At 41.8% G+C, this 21122-nt stretch overlaps 2 protein-coding genes across 3 annotated transcripts in view; one reads left to right on the forward strand and one right to left on the reverse strand.

The window, feature by feature from the left end:
- Positions 1 to 1454: 1454 nt before the first annotated feature.
- Positions 1455 to 3062, reverse strand: LOC310777100 (hemoglobin subunit beta-like). The gene is made up of 3 exons (XM_083637366.1): positions 2930 to 3062; positions 2373 to 2595; positions 1455 to 2056 (listed from the first exon to the last, which is right to left on the reverse strand). Exons 1-3 carry the CDS (start codon positions 3019 to 3021, stop codon positions 1931 to 1933), a joined length of 441 nt encoding a protein of 146 aa, XP_083493492.1. The 5' UTR covers positions 3022 to 3062; the 3' UTR covers positions 1455 to 1930.
- Positions 3063 to 5610: 2548 nt separating this feature from the next.
- cwf19l2 (CWF19 like cell cycle control factor 2) overlaps positions 5611 to 21122 on the forward strand; it is a 48916-nt gene continuing 33404 nt past the window's right edge. For both annotated transcript variants that reach the window (XM_083637404.1, XM_083637405.1), the window contains exons 1-4: positions 5611 to 5704; positions 9407 to 9517; positions 9746 to 9874; positions 11525 to 11641. In XM_083637404.1, the coding sequence (XP_083493530.1) occupies positions 5612 to 5704; positions 9407 to 9517; positions 9746 to 9874; positions 11525 to 11641 (450 nt within the window). In that variant the 5' untranslated portion in view covers position 5611. The remainder of the gene's footprint in view (positions 5705 to 9406; positions 9518 to 9745; positions 9875 to 11524; positions 11642 to 21122) is intronic.

The raw sequence follows: 21122 nt of genomic DNA on the forward strand, positions 1-21122 counted from the left end.
TACATGATACATCACACACACATTTATGTCTCTGGGAAAATGGGAGAAATGTAAAATCCTCCCTAAGTACAGTATCGCTGAACGATCTCACCAAATCACACACATTTAGGTTATCCTAAGTGATCTCCTTTTGATAACTACCGGAATATTTTTTCCACTTCCATTCACTGAGCCTCCCCTGAAACTGCTTGGAGGCCCACGTCCCACTTTGAAAACCTCTGGCATAGGGAATAAGCAGGTCTGGAAACCAGGGCCCAGTTGCACAAAGCACCTTAGGTTAAGATTTCCCTTAGAGTCAGAGTTAAGGTGTCCATAAAATAGAATCGGCTGCACAAAACACCCTTAAATCTTCTCCATAAGGTTAAACATTTTAAAGAAAACATAAACACAAGATTTAAGGGTGTTTTGTGCAGCCGATTCTATTTTATGGACACCTTAACTCTGACTCTAAGGGAAAGCTTAACCTAAGGTGCTTTGTGCAACTGGGCCCAGGCCTTTTGGGTCTCTAAGATTCTCCAGAGTGCTGCTGTGTAGTTGAGTAGCATTCATCTTTGTCTCACTGCTTTGCTTCTCCCCTCTTATATCCTCCTTATCCTGCCCTCAGTGCCTGCTCCACATTCACTGAGCAGTGTCTCATGGCTGTAGGCCATGGGTGCCCAACCTTTTCCACTCAAAGGGCACAGATGTTACGTGGGCTGTGGGGATGTGCATCAAGGGGAATTATAGATGGCTATTTTCCCTTTGTGTTAAAAAGAGAGATTGCATTACTTCTTCAATGAGCAAATAAAAATTATGTATTTTGTTGTTGAAACTGCTGGCATGACAATATGTTTTTGGCGTCATCTCAAAAACGGTTAGCTGTCGAACCACCTGATATTTTTGATAAACCGTTATCAATCTATTCAGATGGCCACACCCTAAATGTCAAATTGCTCACATAGCCCTAGGTCAGAGAGCCAAAAAACTGCCACAAATGTATTTCTTTCTGAATAATCCATAATAAACGGCTAATAGTTGTGTTTACTGTTGAAACATAACATTATGAAACTCAAAATCATTGGGACAAAAAGATGCAAACTTCATCTCTGTATGCAGGCTGTAAAAGTGTTATCATTTGGTCAACCAAGGACCTAAGTTGCCTGATGTGATACTGTATGGTCCTTTAAGAAAAAAGAAACATAAAGTAATGCTTCTCTGAAGGTATTGGTTTGTTTGCCTTGGTGACCAGTGACCACCAACCATTTCAATTACAACAATGTGTCCAATATATACCATAGGTTATATTATATATATAGATATAGATATGTGTGTGTGTGTGTGTGTGTGTGTGTGTGTGTGTGTGTGTGTGTGTGTATATACATATATATATACACACATGTATATATATATCATATATAAATGGTTGCTCTGGTCCAAAAAGTCTCTTGTTTTTTAAAGCAAAAAGCTCACACAGATAGTTCACATGAGTTTTTATTGATAGGTCTGGCAACAGCTACAAGGGCCTCAGATCTTTTAGGAAACACGTAAGACTACTCCACATCCTTATGAAATCATTCTCCAGCCGCACATTTTGTGTTCTACGTATAAACAAAGAAAACTCAATAACTGTTAGTTGATTAATATTCCTAAATCAATCAATCAATCAATATTATTGCATAAATAAATAATACTATAATATTATTGTAAAACAATACATATTTTCAGAATACAGTGCTCATTGAGATAAAAGGGAAAGTAAATTAGTCCGATTTAATGTATATTTCACTTGTTACAACCATCCCTGACTCGTGTTGCAGCTGTCCTCAGGGTAATCCAAAAAGTCTCAAGTCTCAAGTCTCTTGAGTACTGTAACTGAGGAAAATGCAAAAGGTGTTGCAACTGTCCCCAGTCGCCCCTACTGCCCACCCAGGGCTGAAGTCCCCAGTCTCCCCTACTGCCCACCCAGGGCAGAAACGACAGCACACAGGAACTTGTGCCAGGTCCCCTGGACATCCTCGGTGAAGACGGAGGGGCCTAGTTTGGCGGCCACACACACAGTCATGCAGTCAGCAAGAAACTACAGTGAGGAAAATCAAGGTCACATTAAAGTCACTGATAAAGAGATATGGATAGACATGGATATTATAAGAAATATTACACTATTTCATGAAGGACTTTGTCCTTATGGAAAACAACAAATCCAATAGCTTTTAGATGGATAGCCTACTTTGGGATACAATGTCGACGTCTTGGGGGTGAAGCCCTGACAGTTATTGATATACCATAAAGTCACTATAAACGACATTGAGTAGTAGGCTACCATAGTAGGCTACCTATAAATCCCCATTGAAAGTCCCTATGATACTGATTTCTCACCAGGGATGGTTACCTACCTTGAAGTTATCAGGATCCACTTGGAGTTTCTCTGAGTGCATTGCACTCAGTTTGGAGTAGACATTTTGGATGTCGTCCAGGTTCTTCACGGCCATGTCCAGTCCACCCATCACCACCTTTCCGTGCTGGGCCAGCTTAGGGTTCCCCATGATGGCGGCGGGGGTGGACAGGTCTCCAAATTTAGAAAAGTGCCCCTGAGTCAAGGGACACACGATAACAAGCCTGAAATGACACGATCCATAAGTGAAAAGCCAATAAAGGACAACAATTAATTATTTGGTGGTAAATAAAAGCTGGGTCAAATATGATCCCCAGCTGAGGAAAACAACCCATAATGTGTAGTGTGAAAAATCTATACTATAACCGGAGAAATGTGTATTTTCCCCTGAGGAAGACGGTGTGTATAGTTACATCAGTTAACATAGTGCATGGTATGAGTGTATGTCATAAAGATTTGCATCAAATTGAGATTTGGTGGGTTTACTCCAGTACCTATGCATGAAAGGTTGTAAATCTGTATAGGTTATCTGTGAATTGATATAAATTCACAAGTTACCTGGCCAAAGCCTGGGGTCCAATTTCATCCACGTTGATCTGTCCCCACAGGTCCACGATGGTACTGCGCTCAGCATCTGTCCAGTCCACCATGTTGATGGTGTCAAGGTTTCTCTCAGATGTTCCTAACAGGCTCTCTGATGATAAGCCTTCTGTACATGCCCATGCTCGTTTTTATTCGTTATTGAATGCTCCGCCTCTCAGAGGATGAAGCCTCTGATTGGACCAGCTTGAGAGAACATAATGGGTTGTCATATGTTTGACACACCCCTGCTCTAGATAGATAGCATCCAAAAATGTAAGGAGGACCCAGTGTCTGGTAGTCCGGACCCGGGAACGGGCCAGCCAAGAAATGTCTGAGGGGCTGACTGACTCACTGACTGACTGACTGACTCCCCATTGTTGAAACACTGTGTTGAGCAGGAGTGGCAGCAGTCAGGGGCCTTGCTTAGCCTTGTTTTTGCAGCTAGCTGTCAAGCAAGCTTAGCAAAACGCACCTTGTACTTGGTGACATTAAACTCCAACAGATCATTCAGCAACAGGGCGGGCGCAACTGGGACGTTCACTGATAAGACAGACAATGTAGCTGCCACCCCAGTCTAACCACAATACTTTGATGCACCATTATCACTCAATTCAGATGGCCACACCCATTCATATGAAATTGCTCGCATGCTATCAGAGTACCCAGAAGAACTGGCAAAAAAATATTTGCTAATAGGTTCATTTAGAATGTTTATGTCACCAAAGTTGAAACGGTCTACACTCGTTTTGTATATATATATTTTTCAAATAGTCCATCCAATCAGCTGTCTTTTGAGGCAGCTTTGGGGCAGAGATGTTCACAAGTCATTTTTTGCCAGTCCAACTGAAGTCTCAAGACTCTTATGGTTGTAATGAGTGTTCTATCATCTGCCGCATCCCATCCGGTCTGGTTAGAACGCTGCATAGCTATCTAAGGAATTGAAAGCATGTTATCATATAGGATGTGTTAATTTACAGTAGATTTGATGAGGCTATAAACTGTCATTAGTTGGAGTCTAGCATATTATGAGTCTGTATTTGTCTGATGCTAGTGGGATGGGTTTGTGAGGCTCTCTTCATATCAAACCAAACGGGAGCACACTCCAGTATCAGATCCAAACCACACCCTGAAGAAACCGCTCAAGCAGGCCCAGGCCATCTCTCTATCCACTCTACTAGCCAGAAAACTGCTGCTACAGTCCTGGAAATTTGAGAAGTGTCCAACATTCGATATGTGGCTTAAAGAATTAGAAATGTACATCAAGAGAAAATCCGATTGACTATGTCAAACGGAGAAGGAGTCTTTCAGAAAGTCTGGCAACGTCTGATTGGAAAATGTCATGGCTGATGTTCTATCGGGCTGACTGTGTCATCTGTCATTGCCATGTATCTTACAGTATGTGATCATTTGTGTGTATTTTTGCCAAAACTGCATGGGATTAGCATACAGTGGGCATGTCTGTAAAGGGGACACTCATGTGTACCCATATAACCCGTTCTCATTCAGATATCTTGAGGTGAGCGGTCAAGGGACCCCTTTAAAAATGGTCATGTCAGTTTTTCCCTCACCAAAGTTTAGCCTAACTTTGGAGCATTATTTATCACCGTTCCTGATAAGCATGACATGGTTGGTAGCAATGGATGCCGGCTTAGGTCTTCACTACGGCTTTAACAATGTGTGTGTGTGTGTGTGTGTGTGTGTGTGTGTGTGTGTGTGTGTGTGTGTGTGTGTGTGTGTGTGTGTGTGTGTGTGTGTGTGTGTGTGTGTGTGTGTGAGAGAGAGAGAGAGAGAGAGAGAGAGAGAGAATGTGTATGCACAATGCATGAGGGAAATAATGTGTGTGTCTGCTGCTGCTGGTGCTGTTGTGTGTGTGTTGTTGTTGAGTGTGGCAGTAGATAGCCACTTGACATTTGGAGAGATAATTAAAGATTTGAAGATGTGTTCCCCCCAGGTGAAGCCCATTGATCTGATTGCCTGCTAGTGAATTTAAAACCGCCAGCCAAGAGCTTTGTATTGTAATAACTGTAATATTTATCATTGGTTTCCCACTAATGATCTGAAGTCTGTGTACTTATGAATGTTGCATTTGACTTGAAAATGAAACAAGATCCCAGTGTAAATTCAGTTTGCCTGTGGGTCCCCACAGTCTACCAAATATAGACTAGTCTAATGCACTACCAAGCCAACATAGGGGACTGACTGTCACTGACAGAATAATACCCTATACAGAATACAATATACCGGTTCTCAAAATGTTCACATCAAGAACCTTCAAACTGACAAATTAGACCATGGCTCCCAATTTCATAAGATTTTGTGCCAGGGTCCCCCATCTGATAAGATTTTTAGCTTTTGTGATGACAACCCTCCCACTCTCCTGACCCATGCAGGAGGAGCCGTTAAGCCGTTAGGCTGAGTGTAGTGTGTGTGTGTGTGTGTGTGTGTGTGTGTGTGTGTGTGTGTGTGTGTGTGTGTGTGTGTGCGTGCGTGCGTGCGTGCGTGCGTGCGTGCGTGCGTGCGTGCGTGTGCGTGCGATCCACACTCCGAATCAGAAGGTGGCGGTAATGCACCAATAAGCTGGATGCCAAACGCCGTAAGACAAAAGAAGAAGAGGAAACTGTTTACGACATTTGACGAAAACATATTTACGACAGTGTCATGGCTGCGTTGGGAGCCAGTTTTGAAAGTAGCAGCAGCATTGAAGACAGAAAGGAATATAAACGGAAAGCACGCCAAGATGTAGTAGAACAGGTATGAGCTGTGCATGTTGTTTACAGCGAGTCGATGTGTCAAAATTGTTCATCACCTCCCTCACATTACGGCTTAATGGCTTATAAATCAATCCTGCTCAACCAAACCACACGCTAACAAGCTAAGTAAGCTAGCCTAGTGTAACGTTAACACCTACCTAACAGAATATCCAGCTTCGTTCAGAATGTTTAGGAACGACTGGCGTTACGTAGCTGCAGATGCGCATCGCGGACTACGTAGTGTACTTTTTGCAGAGCGTCATTAGGTAAACGGTGTATTTCAGTGCTGTGTGAATGGGTAGAGTCTCTGTGGAAATGGTGTGTTCCTGTGTGTCTTCGCATTGATCCGATAAGGTAATTTATGTGGACGGTCAGACTGCAGGCAGGAAATTGCAGAACAAATACTGCTGAGGGCGATAAGAGCCCTGAATCTGTTTTTTTCAGATGCTTTATTTAATGGCCACCTCGACAGTCACGTCCAAGTGTGTGCCCAGTGTCCAATTAAAAGATTAGTGCAGCCTCTGTGTTGTTGTCATCACACACTATAGGCACCTGCCGTCTTAATTATGGCTTATCTCTTTGCTGAGCATCTGTGTTTACATTGCCCACACACACACACACACACACACACACACACACACACACACACACACACACACACATCATGTGTACCTGTAGAGATGATGCTTCCTGTGGTGTGTATTCTGGAGAGGAGCCATACAGAGGAGAGACACACAGCGCTGAGGAGGAGAGCGTGTAAACACAATTTCTGTCTGTCTAGCTCAGCAGTGCTTATTGCACCGGTTATATTGGTCATTAACAAAGGTATGCTTGGGTCCAATTTGTTCTGCTGAGTTTGAAGAGGAAGGGCTCTATTCTCCCACAGGCCATCGGCGCTATTACGGGCCTTAACCGCAAAAAAACGTGCCTTGCGCCTGTTTCGGCAAGATAGCAATAGGCTTTAGGCTGCCAAATGCGCTTTAGGCCGAATGGGCGTGGCGCAGTCCCAAAGTGGGCGTGTCGGTGCTAAATACCAGCCTAGTGATATCTTGGGACCTGGCCTACATTTAGCGCTTTGCGCTTTTGAAAAGCAGGCCTATTCTCTGCCTTCACTGCTTCTTCTCTGTCACCCTTCTCTCTCTCTCTCTCTGAGTTCCCAGCATGCATTGTGTTTCTTCATTTCGCTACTAAATAGCCACCAAATGAGCCAAAATAGATATAAAAGGTAGTTCTAAATTAATGTGTAATGGTAACACAGCCTGCCATTGTCAACATTTCAATATTGGACCAAATAAAACATCGAAATGAAAACACCACCCTATGTGAAACATATATGTCCTCCTGGGCCTATATATACCCCTTGTCGAGTTAACGTGATTTAGAGAAGTAACAGCGGAACGCGCTTCGGAACGCGCTTCTAATGGCATCTGCTATACTGTGATGTCCCTCCAATAACTTGGCCCTATTTCACATTTAGTTTTACAATAAAAACACATTTATGCAATGACTTGACATAATGTAGGGTATATTTATGTGCATCATCCTTCCTGCAGCAGGCGAGAGAAAATGATATCTTTCTGGACAAACTTTCACCAATCTAATAGGCTATATTTTTCTAGCTGATGCATAGAACATTATTTTCACTTTGATCTTGCTATAGACAAGTTTCCCAGCGCTGGCCTAGGGCGGCGCCATAGCAGCCTTATATGTCCCCGGCTTCCGGTTAAGTCCACATAGCGTCCACAGCAGCCTGATGTTGCCAATAAGCTACGACTTAAATAGAGACTTATTACATCATATGTTTTCCGCCCCCTGTATGTTGAGTGTTGGTGAAAAAGAAAAATATAGCAGACGCTTTCTTTACTGTAGAGCGCCGTTTAAAAGCTGCACAACAAGCAGCATCAGTCCCGCCGGCCAGCGCTGGACCCGCTGTGAGGAAACACACAGGAGGAAACCGAAATGTCAAAACAGACATCCCTTGCTAGGCCAGTCCTTTTTTTAATCGAGATCATGCAACAAGTAGCCTACTTCAGCCGAGGCCAGCAAGACGGCAGGAAAGAAACAGAAGCGTGCCTGCCGCCGTCAAAAGCAAAAGAGACCCGACTTAGGCTGTCAATTTAGCGGAGGTAAAAAGCCTTTTTACCTACTCGGGCGAAACAATCAATCAATCAATGGCTCGCGCTTGTTGCCCGATGCTCGTATGATGAGGAGATGAATCAAAATGCTTACCACCAATAAAGCCACATGCGAGCCGAGAACGAGTGCAGGAGAGCTGACGCAGGTGCCAGGTGTGGAGTGGGAGAGATTAAGGTGCGTAGCCTATTGCTGGAGATTCAAGTTGTGCGCTGTCTGCACTCTGCACTGACACTGTTGCACTTATTACTTTTAGCTGCGTTGTTTTTTCATCAAGGCAATGTCCAGAAGATATGGGTTCATGAATGTCTGCAAATGCAGATAGATAGGCTACAGTAGGAGTGTGCATGCATGTTGTCTGTTTCAATAACGAAAGCGTCCTTACCGAGAACGACGTGCCGACCAATTAAATATTCTTGCTGCGAAATCGGCCTCTTAATGACAACACTGGAATAATAGCCGTAATATTCATTCACAACGGGGTAATTTGATGAAATACATAGCGTTACAACATACCCGACCTACTTTGTTGCTGTGGAGATATTGGTACGCTTCGGAGCTTTTGAGATTGTTCATCGCGTTGCCGTCCACCGCCATTGATTCCTCAAAATACGCTATAATCCTGCCTGTAGTTACGTTCGGCCATTTACACATATTATCTTCCCATGTGTCCACTGTCAACGGGTGTGGGATAGACACTCTTTCATTAGATAGGAGACTGGCAGAATGATCCCAAGTTTGCATTTTTTCGGCGGTCGCTATGGCTACTACGGTAGTACGTTACGCTTCTCCGTATTCACAAACACCGGAACCGACAGACACGATCGCGGCCGAGTCCGGAAGCAAACCGGAAGTGCCCAGGAAACTTGTCTATAGTGTAGGGTATTTACATGCTTGCAGTATTGAAACTGCAGTTAGATTGGTTTGAGAAGCATAATAATATGGAATAATAGCCTATAATGCAGACAGACAGGCTGGATGAAGGGAGGGGGGGGGGGGGGGGGGGGGCAGAGCGTTTGGCTTTCGTCTGGTTTTGCGGGATCACTGGAATTGGAGCTAAAAAGGCAAGCGTGCGATTCGTTTATTGCACTTATCCAATGAGCATGACGGTGCATAATTTTACGCCTAAAAGGCGTGGTTGTAATGCTTTGGGCTGCATCTAGCGCCAGCACGACGATATCAAGTGCGCCTGTCCACGCCCACTGCTTTGATCTGCGCCTGCCGCTCGGCCTAGAAACTGCGCCGATGCAACGATAGGGGCCGAATTGCCTTATGAAGAGCCCATTAACTTAACCAAAATAACCATTATATCGGCTAAACATTACTGCTATTGCATAAGATAGCAACTGTGAGACTGAAAAACTCTTTTGGACGTTAGGAGTCATCAGGCCAACGCACTACTGTGATTTTGCTCCATTCACAAGTGTCTGCTTTTGTGGACTTACTGTGGAATGTTTGTCTTTTATATCAACATGAGTCTCCTAGTTTTGCTTTTCCCAATTGTCCTCTTCTCTCTCCTGCTGCTTCCCTTCCTCACTCATCCATATACCGCTCCCGTCCTCTTGCCCAGGCCAAGCAGCAGTATGAGAAAGAGGAGAGGAAAAAGGAGCTGAAGAGACAGAGAGGAGAAGACACCTGGATGCTCCCTGATGTCAACCAGCGGCTGCAGCAGATAGAACAGGTAAGAGCCAGAGCCACAAAAAACATAGTTGATATGTGTCTTCCTGGAGACGCAGGTGAGCCGAACAACTGACAACAACAACAACAACAACAACAGACAAATAGTTAATCCTGGATAAATTGCCATGTAGATTAGGACTGGCTCTTGGAATTTACTGCATTGTACCAACAAGCTATAACCATGCACAGGTGTAAATTAAAACTTGTTTAAATCTGAATCCCCCCACAGGAGGTCTCCGTCACGGGCAAGAAGAAGAAAGAGAAGAAGTCTAAAAAGAATAAGAAGGAGAAGAAGAAGAAGGCCAAGAAGGAGAAGAAGAAAGCAGAGGCAGGAGATGTCTCCAATGACAGCTCAGAGGTGGGAACATAAGCCATGTGGCACTGTACATTAGGGTTGTGCGATGTCATGAAAATACCCATCGTGATTGTTTTACAGTGAAACATCGTTTTGGACGATGGCATCGTCAGGTGGGGGTGGGGGGAATAATTAATGATTTATTAAGTCGCTGTGTTGCTGTAATTCCATTTGGCTAGCCGCTGCAATGTGTTCACGTTAACAACACAGGACAGCTGAGCTCTATGATACCGGCGAGCTTTGATAGCCTCTGCTCTGTGCTACAGCACAGAGCCAGGTGACTGAAGTGGGCAGTGGCTGTCACTACCAGCAATTTGAACGGCGCAAAACAAATAACGTTAACATTACAGATCCTCACCAACAACCTGTGTGTGTTGAATTTAACTCGCTGGCAGAAAACTGACTGAATTACTGGCTGATATAACGTTAGATTCGCGTGGGCTTTTCAACCTACAGAGAGTTTAGGATAAATGGCTAGATAAACGCAGCTGCTGTATCTAGTATGGAGCGACTCCAACTTTCACTTTGGAAACAGGCGAGTTCAATTCACAGTTGAAGACTTGTACTCACTTTGTTTATTTATTTATTCGTTTATTGAACAGGGACAAATGCATGAACATTATTTCATATGACCTACAAAACAGATGTCATGCATACAGGTTTCTAGCCGAGGCTAATTTGCAACCCCTGTCCCTGGTTAGGCCTTTACTATTAAAACAAAAGTTCAAGAGAAAAATTAAAACAGTACCAAAACATTAAAAACAAACCATATAAAACCGAACAAAATAAACACAAAAACAAAAAGCATAAACACAAAACAGATAAGGACAGAGAACTAAAATAGTACAATACTAAAAGTCAATGTTCACAGGCTTGTTTCAGTTTCAGCCATTGTTTTGCTTGTGTGTTAAATACGGTGAGTTCTGTCAATGTTTTTATTTCAGGTGGTAATGTGTTCCATAATTTGGTACCTATTACCGAGAAGGATGACTGTCCGAATGTTGTTCTGCGTTTAGCTGTTCTACAGTTCCCGCTTGCTGCACCCCTTTGGGTTGAAAACAGGAAAGAACGTGAAGTTTCTTCTTTGTCTTAAAAAGTTTTCACAACACAGCCGACTTCTCACGCGCTGGGGACGCCCCGGCGACATTAAACAATCGCACCCAGTTCAGAGAAGCAGTGGAGCGGAGGAGGGGGAGTGGAGGCTTTCCTGAACTGAACTGAGCTTGTTTAATGCCGCCGGCGCGTCCCCCGCGCATCACGGTAAGTGGACTTGGCCTTTTTTATTATTAAAACGGCACAATTTTAATTCGAACAGTTAATTACAATGATCCGATGTAGAAGGCTCAGAGGTCGATGGGGGGTCGGTCCATCACGGTGGTCGATGCCATCGTCCATCGTGCCAACCCTACTGTACGTCCAACAAATGGCAAGCAGGGTCTGAAAGTAACACCTGCTAAGTGACAAATAAGGATTATCTGTTACAATAGGCCTTTTTCACACCGGCAATTTTGTGTCGAAAAGGCAGGGTAAACACAGATGCAAGCAAAACATTAATGAGGGTTTCCAACTTCTAATCGTGGAAGTTGGAAATTCTCGTATGTGGTCGCAGCTATTTTAAAAATCTAGATTGTTTATCCTCTCTCTGTCTCTCAGGACTCAGAGGATGAGTGGGTTGAGGCCCAGCCAGAGACAGAAGCTGCTAAAGCCTGGAAGATTCCTGTTGAGGTCAAGCCTGCAGAGAGCAACTCTAGTCCTGCCCAAAACACCCAGGTACCTCCCTCTACCAGTCCCACAGATACATCCTATATAGTAACAAACTGCTGAGGAAAGCCCTGTGCACAGCAGTGCCACTCTCCTGGGTGCCGGCTGGTGCAGGGTGAATCACAAGAATACAACAGAAGTTCTCCAGTGCACACCAGAATAGGATAGATGGACACTTTATTTAGTTACATAAAAAAAAACAAGGCGGAGGACTTCCGGTGAGCTACTCAAGATGGCGGAGTGACCGAAAAACTCTCCCGGTCAATTTTGGAAAGAAAACCCACCAAACTACGAATATTCTGCTTACAAGTAATTAAAATGACTCGAAATGCGTGGGAGAAGGAATAAGAAAGTTCAGAAGAAAAGTAAAAACCACGAGCAAGGTGAAGAAACGGCTACAAACAGCGAGGCAGAAAGTGATATTAGCGAGGAGCAGATGGCGGCTGAAAGAGACTTAGCTACAGCTAAGGCTATTCAAGACCTCGGCAAAGACATACAAGGCATGAAGGAGGAAATAAAAAAAGAACTAGCCGACTTCAAAAATGACATTAAACAGGAAATCAACAGCTTCAAGACGGACATAAACCAAAAGCTGCAAAGCGTTGTTGGGGACGTTCGTAACCATGACACAAGGCTAACTGAAGCGGAACAACGAGTTGACGAAATAGAGACAGCAAACATGGAACTGAAAGATGCGCTCCTCTACTCGCTCAAACAACAGAAGCTCCTTCAGGCTAAAGCGACGGACCTGGAAGGGAGATCACGCCGTAATAACGTTCGCATATACGGTATGAAGGAGGGCAAAGAGGGGACCTCGATGTTAACGTTCATTGAGGACTTTATGAAGACTGAGCTGGCGCTTGATGGGAATCTGGATCTGCAAATTCAACGAGCCCACCGTTCGCTTGGACCTAAACCGCAAGATGAAAATGTTTCAAGATCGATCTTGGTTAACTTCCAAAGATACGACACCAAGGACAAGATTCTAAGAACGGCTTGGGCTAAGAAGATCACCTGTGAAGGTAGAGTGATTACATTTGCGCATGATCTCCCTACCGAAGTGAACAATAAACTCAAAGAATACAAAGATATAAAGAAAGCCCTCAAAGAGAAACAGATACGCTTTCAAACGCCATATCCTGCTAAGATGAGGATTCATTGGGAGAACGGACCTCGCCTTTACAACAGCGCGATAGAAGCGGCCGAGGATATGAGGAAGAGGGGCTACTCGCTGGATCCACCACAGCCGACTGACACCGACTGGGAGCGGAGGCTCGCCCAGAGCACACACTGGAGTGGAGGGGATGGAGGACGCGCTACACATGGTGACAGGATCAGAGGCAGACTCCGAAGTTACCAACGAAAATGATTACTACAGCAACAGAAAGGATGAGGTATAGATTGATCTAACACTGTCACACGTGAGGTTAAATAGTAGACTGGCTCAACGGAGAAGCGCCCCCCCCCCCCCCCCCCACGCACACACATTCACTGTCACAACAACAAACAGCCGATCACATTACACATGCTTCACCCCCCCCCCCTATCTGCCATCCCTCCTGTAATGATTATGGTATGTGAATACCTCAAACTGAATAATCCAAATAGCCCGAGTTAATTTACGCTCTATTCAAGTAATTTAATTGACGAAATGATAATAATAATAATAATAATAATAATAATAATAATAATAATAAAAAGAAAATATATATATAAATAATAATCCCACCCCCACCTACTACATTATTCCAAACATCTTTCTGCCCCTCTAATACACAAACAAACAACCGACCGGGATGAGACCAAATGACTGCTAAGCTCAAGAAGAGAGACTTTGACTATTGCAAAGCGGGAGCCCCTACTGAAGTAGGATTGAATCTCCAAAAGCATCTGAACAGATCTGTGAAGATGACAGGGCAGTGTAAGTCCCTGAGCTTGGAAGTCTTCTTTCTTTCTTTTTTGTTTTTGTTGGTTCTTAATGCCTTTTCAAGTTTTTTATTTTGTTTGTTCTGTCACAGTCCATATGTTTATGTTGCTAGCAAACACAGGTTGAACTATCGTTATGGGGTACAATAATTTTAGAGTCGCTTCTTGGAATGTGAATGGTTTAAATAACCCAGCTAAGAGGAGTAAAGTGATGACAAAAATGAGGAAGGAAGGTAACCAAATCATATTTTTACAGGAGACACACTTGTCTCAGGATGAACATGAAAAATTGAAAAGGTTTGGGTATAATAACACTTTTTATAGCACATTTAAAGCAGGCCACAAGAGAGGAGTTGCAATACTACTTCATAATACCATAAATTTTGAATTAATCAAACAGAAGAAGGATCCTGAAGGTAGATATATACTAGTACAAGGGAAAATAGAAGATAAATTGACCACTCTCCTTTCTGTTTACCTTCCACCTCAGACAGAACTACATGTTTTGAAGAAGGTTTTTGATCTGATAGCTTCAGAATCAGAAGGCACATTAATTTGTGCGGGAGATTTTAATGTGGTAATAAACAACAAATGGGACACATCAAATAATAGAAGGAATTTGACACCTCAAACTAAATTACTGAGAAAGGGCTTAGCTGAACTGGACCTGATTGACGTGTGGAGAGACTTACATCTATCAGACAAATCCTTTACTTTCTACTCATCACCTCATGCAACATATTCAAGAATAGATTATTTTTTCATGTTCCGAAATGATAGACACAGAATTCTGAATTGTGACATAGGAACAAGGGACATCTCAGACCACTCACCAATGTATTTGTTGCTACACTTAGATAGTAGACCAAAGAAAACAATCTGGAGACTGAACACAAGCCTGCTTAACAACAAATCAGCCGTGCAGCAAATAAAATCTGAAATTAAGACCTTCCTTGAGTTGAATGACAATGGAGCAGTGAATCCAAATGTTTTGTGGGATACTTTGAAAGCGGTAATTAGGGGAAAATTTATTTCCCTCAGTACAGCAATCAAGAAGGCAAAGGAAAGTAATCTTAAACGTCTTGAAAATAAGTTAAAAGAATTGGAAAAGGAACATAGTGAGAATCAGAACCCCCAAACGATGAATATAATTATAGAAACTAAAAATCAAATTTCAAACATTTATAAAGAAGAATTGGAGAAAAAATATAAATTTCTAAAACAATCGTATTATGAAGTAGGCCCCAAAGCCACGAAATTGTTAGCAAGGAGATTGCGAAAAAAGCAGGCCTCGCAGTCGATAAATAAAATACAGGATCCTAGAACAGGGAAACTATATGATAATTTGGAGGAAATAGACACTGCATTTCAAACATATTACAAGACTCTCTACTCTCAACCAAAACAAGAGAGCAAAGAGAAGATAAAAACTTTTTTGGACTCCTTGGACCTGCCCTCGATTGGTGAAGAGCAGAATGACAGCATAAATAAACAAATTACTAAGGAGGAGCTAGAGAATACATTGGGCAAACTAAAAAATAATAAAACACCAGGAAGCGATGGACTGCCAGCTGAATGGTATAAAGTATTCAAAGAAGAACTAACTCCAACGCTTTTAAAGTCCTTTAACTGGACAATTGAAGAGATGTCGATTCCACCTTCTTGGAATGAAGCGATCATTTCTGTTATTCCAAAGGAGGGCAAGAACAAGATGTTATGTAGCTCATACAGACCGATTTCGATCTTAAATCAGGACTATAAGATGTATGCATCTATTATGTCTAAGAGATTGGACTCCTTCATTCCTGAACTAATAGATGAGGATCAGACCGGTTTTGTGCGGGGACGCCAGACACAGGATAACATAAGACGATCTCTCCACATTATACAAGATATTAGAAAAAGCAAAACAAGCGCAGTTTTAGCTAGCCTTGATGCTGAAAAAGCCTTTGACTGTGTTAGCTGGGATTTTTTATTTTTGGTATTAGACAGATTTGGCTTTGATGAAAGATCAATTAATAGCATTAGGACCTTATACTCTGCCCCTACAGCAAGGATCAAGGTAAATGGTCGTCTTACTGACCGCATAAAACTGGAAAGGTCTACTCGTCAAGGTTGTCCTCTTTCTCCGACCCTCTTCGCTCTTTATATTGAACCATTAGCACAAGCTATAAGGGAGGACTGTAATATACAAGGAATTGTGGTCAATAGCAGAGAACATAAGATAGCGTTGTATGCTGACGATATATTATTGTATATAAATAACCCAGAGACCTGTCTCTCTGGCCTTTTGGACCTCCTTGATACATATGGCACATACTCGGGGTATAAACTCAATATTCAAAAAACACAACTATTAACGTTTAATTATGACCCAACAACTGAAATCAAGCTAAGACTCCCCATTGACTGGTCACGAAAAGCAATCAAATATTTAGGGGTATGGTTGACATATTGTCCTGGTGATCTGTATAAAAAGAACTATGATGTAGTAAGTAAGAAGATTAAAGAGGATCTCAGTAATTGGTCATTGTCTATACTAAGTTTTAGTTCGCGAGTTGAAACTGTTAAAATAACTGTTCTTCCCAGACTGCTCTACCTATTTATGTCACTGCCTGTTAAAGTCCCAAATACCCAATTTCAGGAGTGGGACAAGCAGATCTCACGCTTTGTTTGGAATGGAAAAAAACCAAGGGTTAAGTACAGGACATTGACCATTAAGAAAGATGGAGGCGGTATGTCTCTTCCTAATCTTAAAGATTATTACCACGCTGCTCAATTAAAAAACATAGCCCTTTGGTGTGATGATAAGTATGTGGCAAGATGGAAAGAGATTGAGACTGAATGCAGGGGGATTCCAATACAAGCAATGATTGGAGATCATAAGCTAACATTATCTCATCAGGATGACCTGAGTCCCTTTACATTGTTTACTTTGTGTACTTGGTTTGATGTCATAAAACAACTGAAATTGAAGTCGCAGGTGAAACAACTCAGATGGATTGCATATGACACAGATTTTAAACCAAACTGCATGGGTACCAGATTCAAATCCTGGGCTGATAGAGGTATTACTGCCTACTGTAATATAATGGATGGGGATACATTAGAGAACTTTCAAACACTAAGTAAAAAATATGACTTGGAGAAGGGCGATTTTTTTGGATACTTGCAGGCACGACACTATTTAGTGAAAGAAATTAAGATTGGGGAAATAACTCGGGAACCTAGTGGTCTAATACAATTAATGGTTATGGCATACAAGGGTAATTCTAAATCAATAGTCTCAAAGTTGTACCAGGGAATTTTAATGGGGAGGGGAAATACTACAAATTATATAAAAAAAAGATGGGAAAAAGAACTAAATGATACAATAACTGAACGTGAATGGGAGAATATGTGTGAAACAGTCTTTTCTACTTCCTGCTCCTTGCAGTGGCGTGAATTTAGTTGGAAGAACCTTGTAAGGTTTTTTATTACACCCAAAATGAAACCATATATGTCACCAGTAAGCCAGACATGCTGGAGAAACTGTGGGTCTGATGAGGCAAACCATTACCACATCTTCTGGGGTTGCCCAAAGTTAAAGCCGTTTTGGGAGAGTGTCTGGGAAACCATTAACCAAATTCTTGGCTGGCAAGTCACACTAACATGTAAATCACTGTATATGGGTGATATACCAGAAGATATATCAGGAAATGATAAATACCTTCTTAAAATTGTAACTGTGGCTGCAAAGAAAGCGATTACTCGTAGATGGTTGCAGACCGACTCTCCCACAGCAGACAACTGGCTTGAAATCATTAAAGAAATTCATGAAATGGAGAGACTGACCTTTCTATTGAGATTGAAATATGACCTGTACATCGCAAGATGGACAAAGTGGTTATTATATGTATCGGAATGAGGAATGTGGATGGTTTGTCTCCCCCCTGAAGTAGGGCTGTGCGATTAATCGATTTTGAATCGTAATCGAATTAATTAGTTAGGACGATGTTAAAAAAATGAAAATCGTAAAATCGTTTTTTTTCTTTTTTTTTTAATTTTTTTTTTTTTAATTTAAATTTAATTTTCACTTTAACTAGGGTAAGTACGTTACGCGGGGCGGCTCTCTCTCATGTACGCATGCTGCTACTTGTCCATTCTCACCACTGTAAAGTCTCTCTAGAGGCTGTGATACTGGCTACTAAAAACAGCAGCACAATGGACTTATTTCAACACCTCCGACCAAAAAGCAGCTTGTTGCACTGCGGGCTGTAGCCTACAAGATAACGATTGCCACAACACACTCACGCGCGCACACGAACACAGACATTATCACCGGACGATGAAACGTTGCCTTTACAGTTCACATAATAACAAAACAACACGTGAGGCCACCGAGTACTGATAGATTGGCTGTATTCATGGCTGCCTCAGCTGACTCACCTGTCCCTGTGTGTCTGAATTTCCCCCTAACTGCTATCGCAGTTCCACGCATTCCTGTTGTGACTTTGTGTTATTCTAGTACAGATATAACTCCGAGCACGGGTGGTCGCTTAGACACTAATATAATTATCTCACGGAGGAACACGCAAATCCACCAGTGTCAAGTTAGCAAGCAACAGCCAGGAAGTTAAGCATAGCAGCGGCAAGCTAAAACAGGAAGTTGAGTTGTTCTACCTTCAGAGTAAAAGCGTAAATTGTCAATTATGGAAAAAGGGGGGAAAAGAGCTCTGCAGGGCAACAAATGTTTAGAGAAGTATAATAGTATAATAAATCGAAATCGAAATCGAAAATCGAGTTTTGAGAGAAAAAATCGGCAATTTTAGTTTTAGGCAAAATCGCACAGCCCTACCCTGAAGTATAACAAAATATGCACACTGACCCTCTCTAGTTATATGACTATGCCACGAGTGCTTTTTGTTTTTTGTTCTGTCTTTTATTTCAAGAATAATTCACATGAACCCAGAGATGTACTAAGACACCTGTTTTTTCTGCCTGATCTGATTTTTGTTTAAGATTATTCCTAAGTTTAGCAATGTAATATGTTTTATGTACTGTGACGCCCTTTTTGTTTATGTATGTATGTCTGTGTGAAAGAAAAAGTGAATAAACTTTGAGTTAAAAAAAAAAAAAAAAAAAAAACAAGGCGAACAACACGTTTAACGTGTTTGCTTCATCAGGTTTGCTGTTTTTAAATGTATTTAAATAAAGTGTCCATCTATCCTATCCTGGTGTGCGCTGGAGAACTTATTTTTTATTTATTTTTTTACATCCTATATAGTATTTGAATCTGGCCGTTGCCAGTAGAAAGTCAAGTTTAGCTTCAGAATCACTCTCCTGCCAAGCTGCAAATTAAAAAACACGTAATCATTTATAAAATAGTAATTACTGTACATCTTTTTTCATATTTTCTATTTCTATGTCCATCACAAATCGTCCTATTCCTACAACAGAAGCATAATGCAGACACAAATACTGATATATATATATATATATATATATAATAAAAGATAACACGATTGAGAGAGAGTGTGTGTGTGTGTGTGTGTGTGTGTGTGTGTGTGTGTGTGTGTGTGTATATGTAAGTGTGTAACATGCAGACTGTGTGCACTCATTAAGAAAGCGGTTAATCAATATACTTTGGTCTTAATGGGGACTATTGAGTTTTCTGACTGTCTCACGTTGTTTATCAATCACCAGGCGTTTAATGAGGCTCACAGAGGCTTACATGCATGCATGCAACACACACACACACACACACGCGCACACACACACACACACACACACACACACACACACACACACACACACACACGCTCACACTCTAGAGACCATTGAAGTGTTGCTTGCCAGTTGAGCTGTCGATTTCATTGATCAGCAATTATGTGATGAAGATCCATACCCTGGCAAGGATTTACTGGCAATTGATTGAAGGAACAGCGAAAATTCACCCTGAATCAAATAATTCACATTATTACAACGATCATGGACAGTTCATTCTTTATGGTTTGTTGTCAAGTTTGTGTACATGAATACTCATAAATTGACTGTTGTGTCCATCCACAATGAAGGGGCATGTGCCTCGTTTGATATTTGATATCAAACTTAACAACACATCAAATAACCATCTTATTTTTCTAATTGTATCATAGTTCACCTCAGAAAACCATCCTAGCCCTTTCCCCATGTTGTTTGTTCCTTCCACAAGGAAGATTGCACAACCATAGTAAGACAGACATGATTACCTTGTAGAGAAAAGCGTGACCCACGGTACATGTTGATGCTGCCAACTAGTAACAGGATTTACAAACACATGTCAACACTAGCAGAGCATCTTTGGTAGCTTGTGATCATTTGCCTAACAAGGCTCTTGGTAGACATGTCAATATCAGTCTCTTGTGGGAAATGCTTTATATTAAGTAATCTATGCTACTAATGATTTGTGTTTTCAAGTATTTATTTTCAGTTTTTTTAGGAACAATACACAGACATAACAAAACAGACGAACAGGCTCAGACACAGGAATAGAAAAGAAAGAAAAGGCATACATACATCATCGAGATTCAATATTACTCCCCCCCCCCCTTTCCTGTCTCTCTCTTTTTTTTTACACATAGACTAACATGAAAAAACTTGAGTTGTGTTTTAAGAAAGGCACTTTCTTTATTGGAAACTTTCTTTCCCAGGCATGGGAGCTAAGGCAAAATGTTCTGTTCAGAAAATGATGTAATGATTTTGTTTTGCTGATATGGTGTATGTTATGTTATGCTGTGATTTAGTTTTATTACTACGGCGTTGGCGTATGTTGTACTGTGTAATGTATCATTTGTGTGTCTTGTAAGCCCATGAGGGCTGGGCACTGTCAAGTGCATGACACATTTAATAAAAATCAATCAAATCAATCAATCATGTAACCCCCCACCCCCCCCCACGCATACACACACGCACATACATACAGGAATTAAATTGGGGGGGGGGGACAAAACAAAAAAAACAAAAAAAAACAACAAAAACTACTACTGATTTGTAACAACATTGACTGACCGGTCTTTGGCACAGCTTGCGGTGGCTTGTGGTTGGCATAAATAAGTCACATGCTCACAACACAGAGGACTAAGCTAGCTAATTAGGCCCAGTGCCGTGTAGATAGAAGAGTCCCGACATCTCCATTCACTCCAATGGACCAGTTTTTTTACTCTCAAGAGTTCCAGGAGGTAATGTCCTGGATTAAGCAGCACAGTCGAGTTGCAGCAAAATGGACAGTTTGTGTTGACCTTTGAAAGTAATTTTTTTCTTGAATCAAATTGTACATTATCAGCTTTATTTTAGCATGCAAAAGTAGCGCGAGACCCATTCCTGGCTGTTCATTGGCTAATGAGTCTCGCATTTTGGTCCTCCGCTGACACCACTCTCTCTCTAGAGGACACTAATTAGGCTTAGTGAGAAGCAATGTATCACCACGCAAAATGCTAATGCTAATAGCGCTTCATCATTAGCTTTTTGGGCTTGAGAACAAAATGTGGTGCCGGTCGCTCAGTCGTAGCGCCGTCCTCCATCGTTGAGATGTTGAGAATGTGAG

This window comes from Poromitra crassiceps (assembly GCF_964638095.1).
Source record: "Poromitra crassiceps genome assembly, chromosome: 5".
NCBI classification, from domain to species: domain Eukaryota; kingdom Metazoa; phylum Chordata; class Actinopteri; order Beryciformes; family Melamphaidae; genus Poromitra; species Poromitra crassiceps.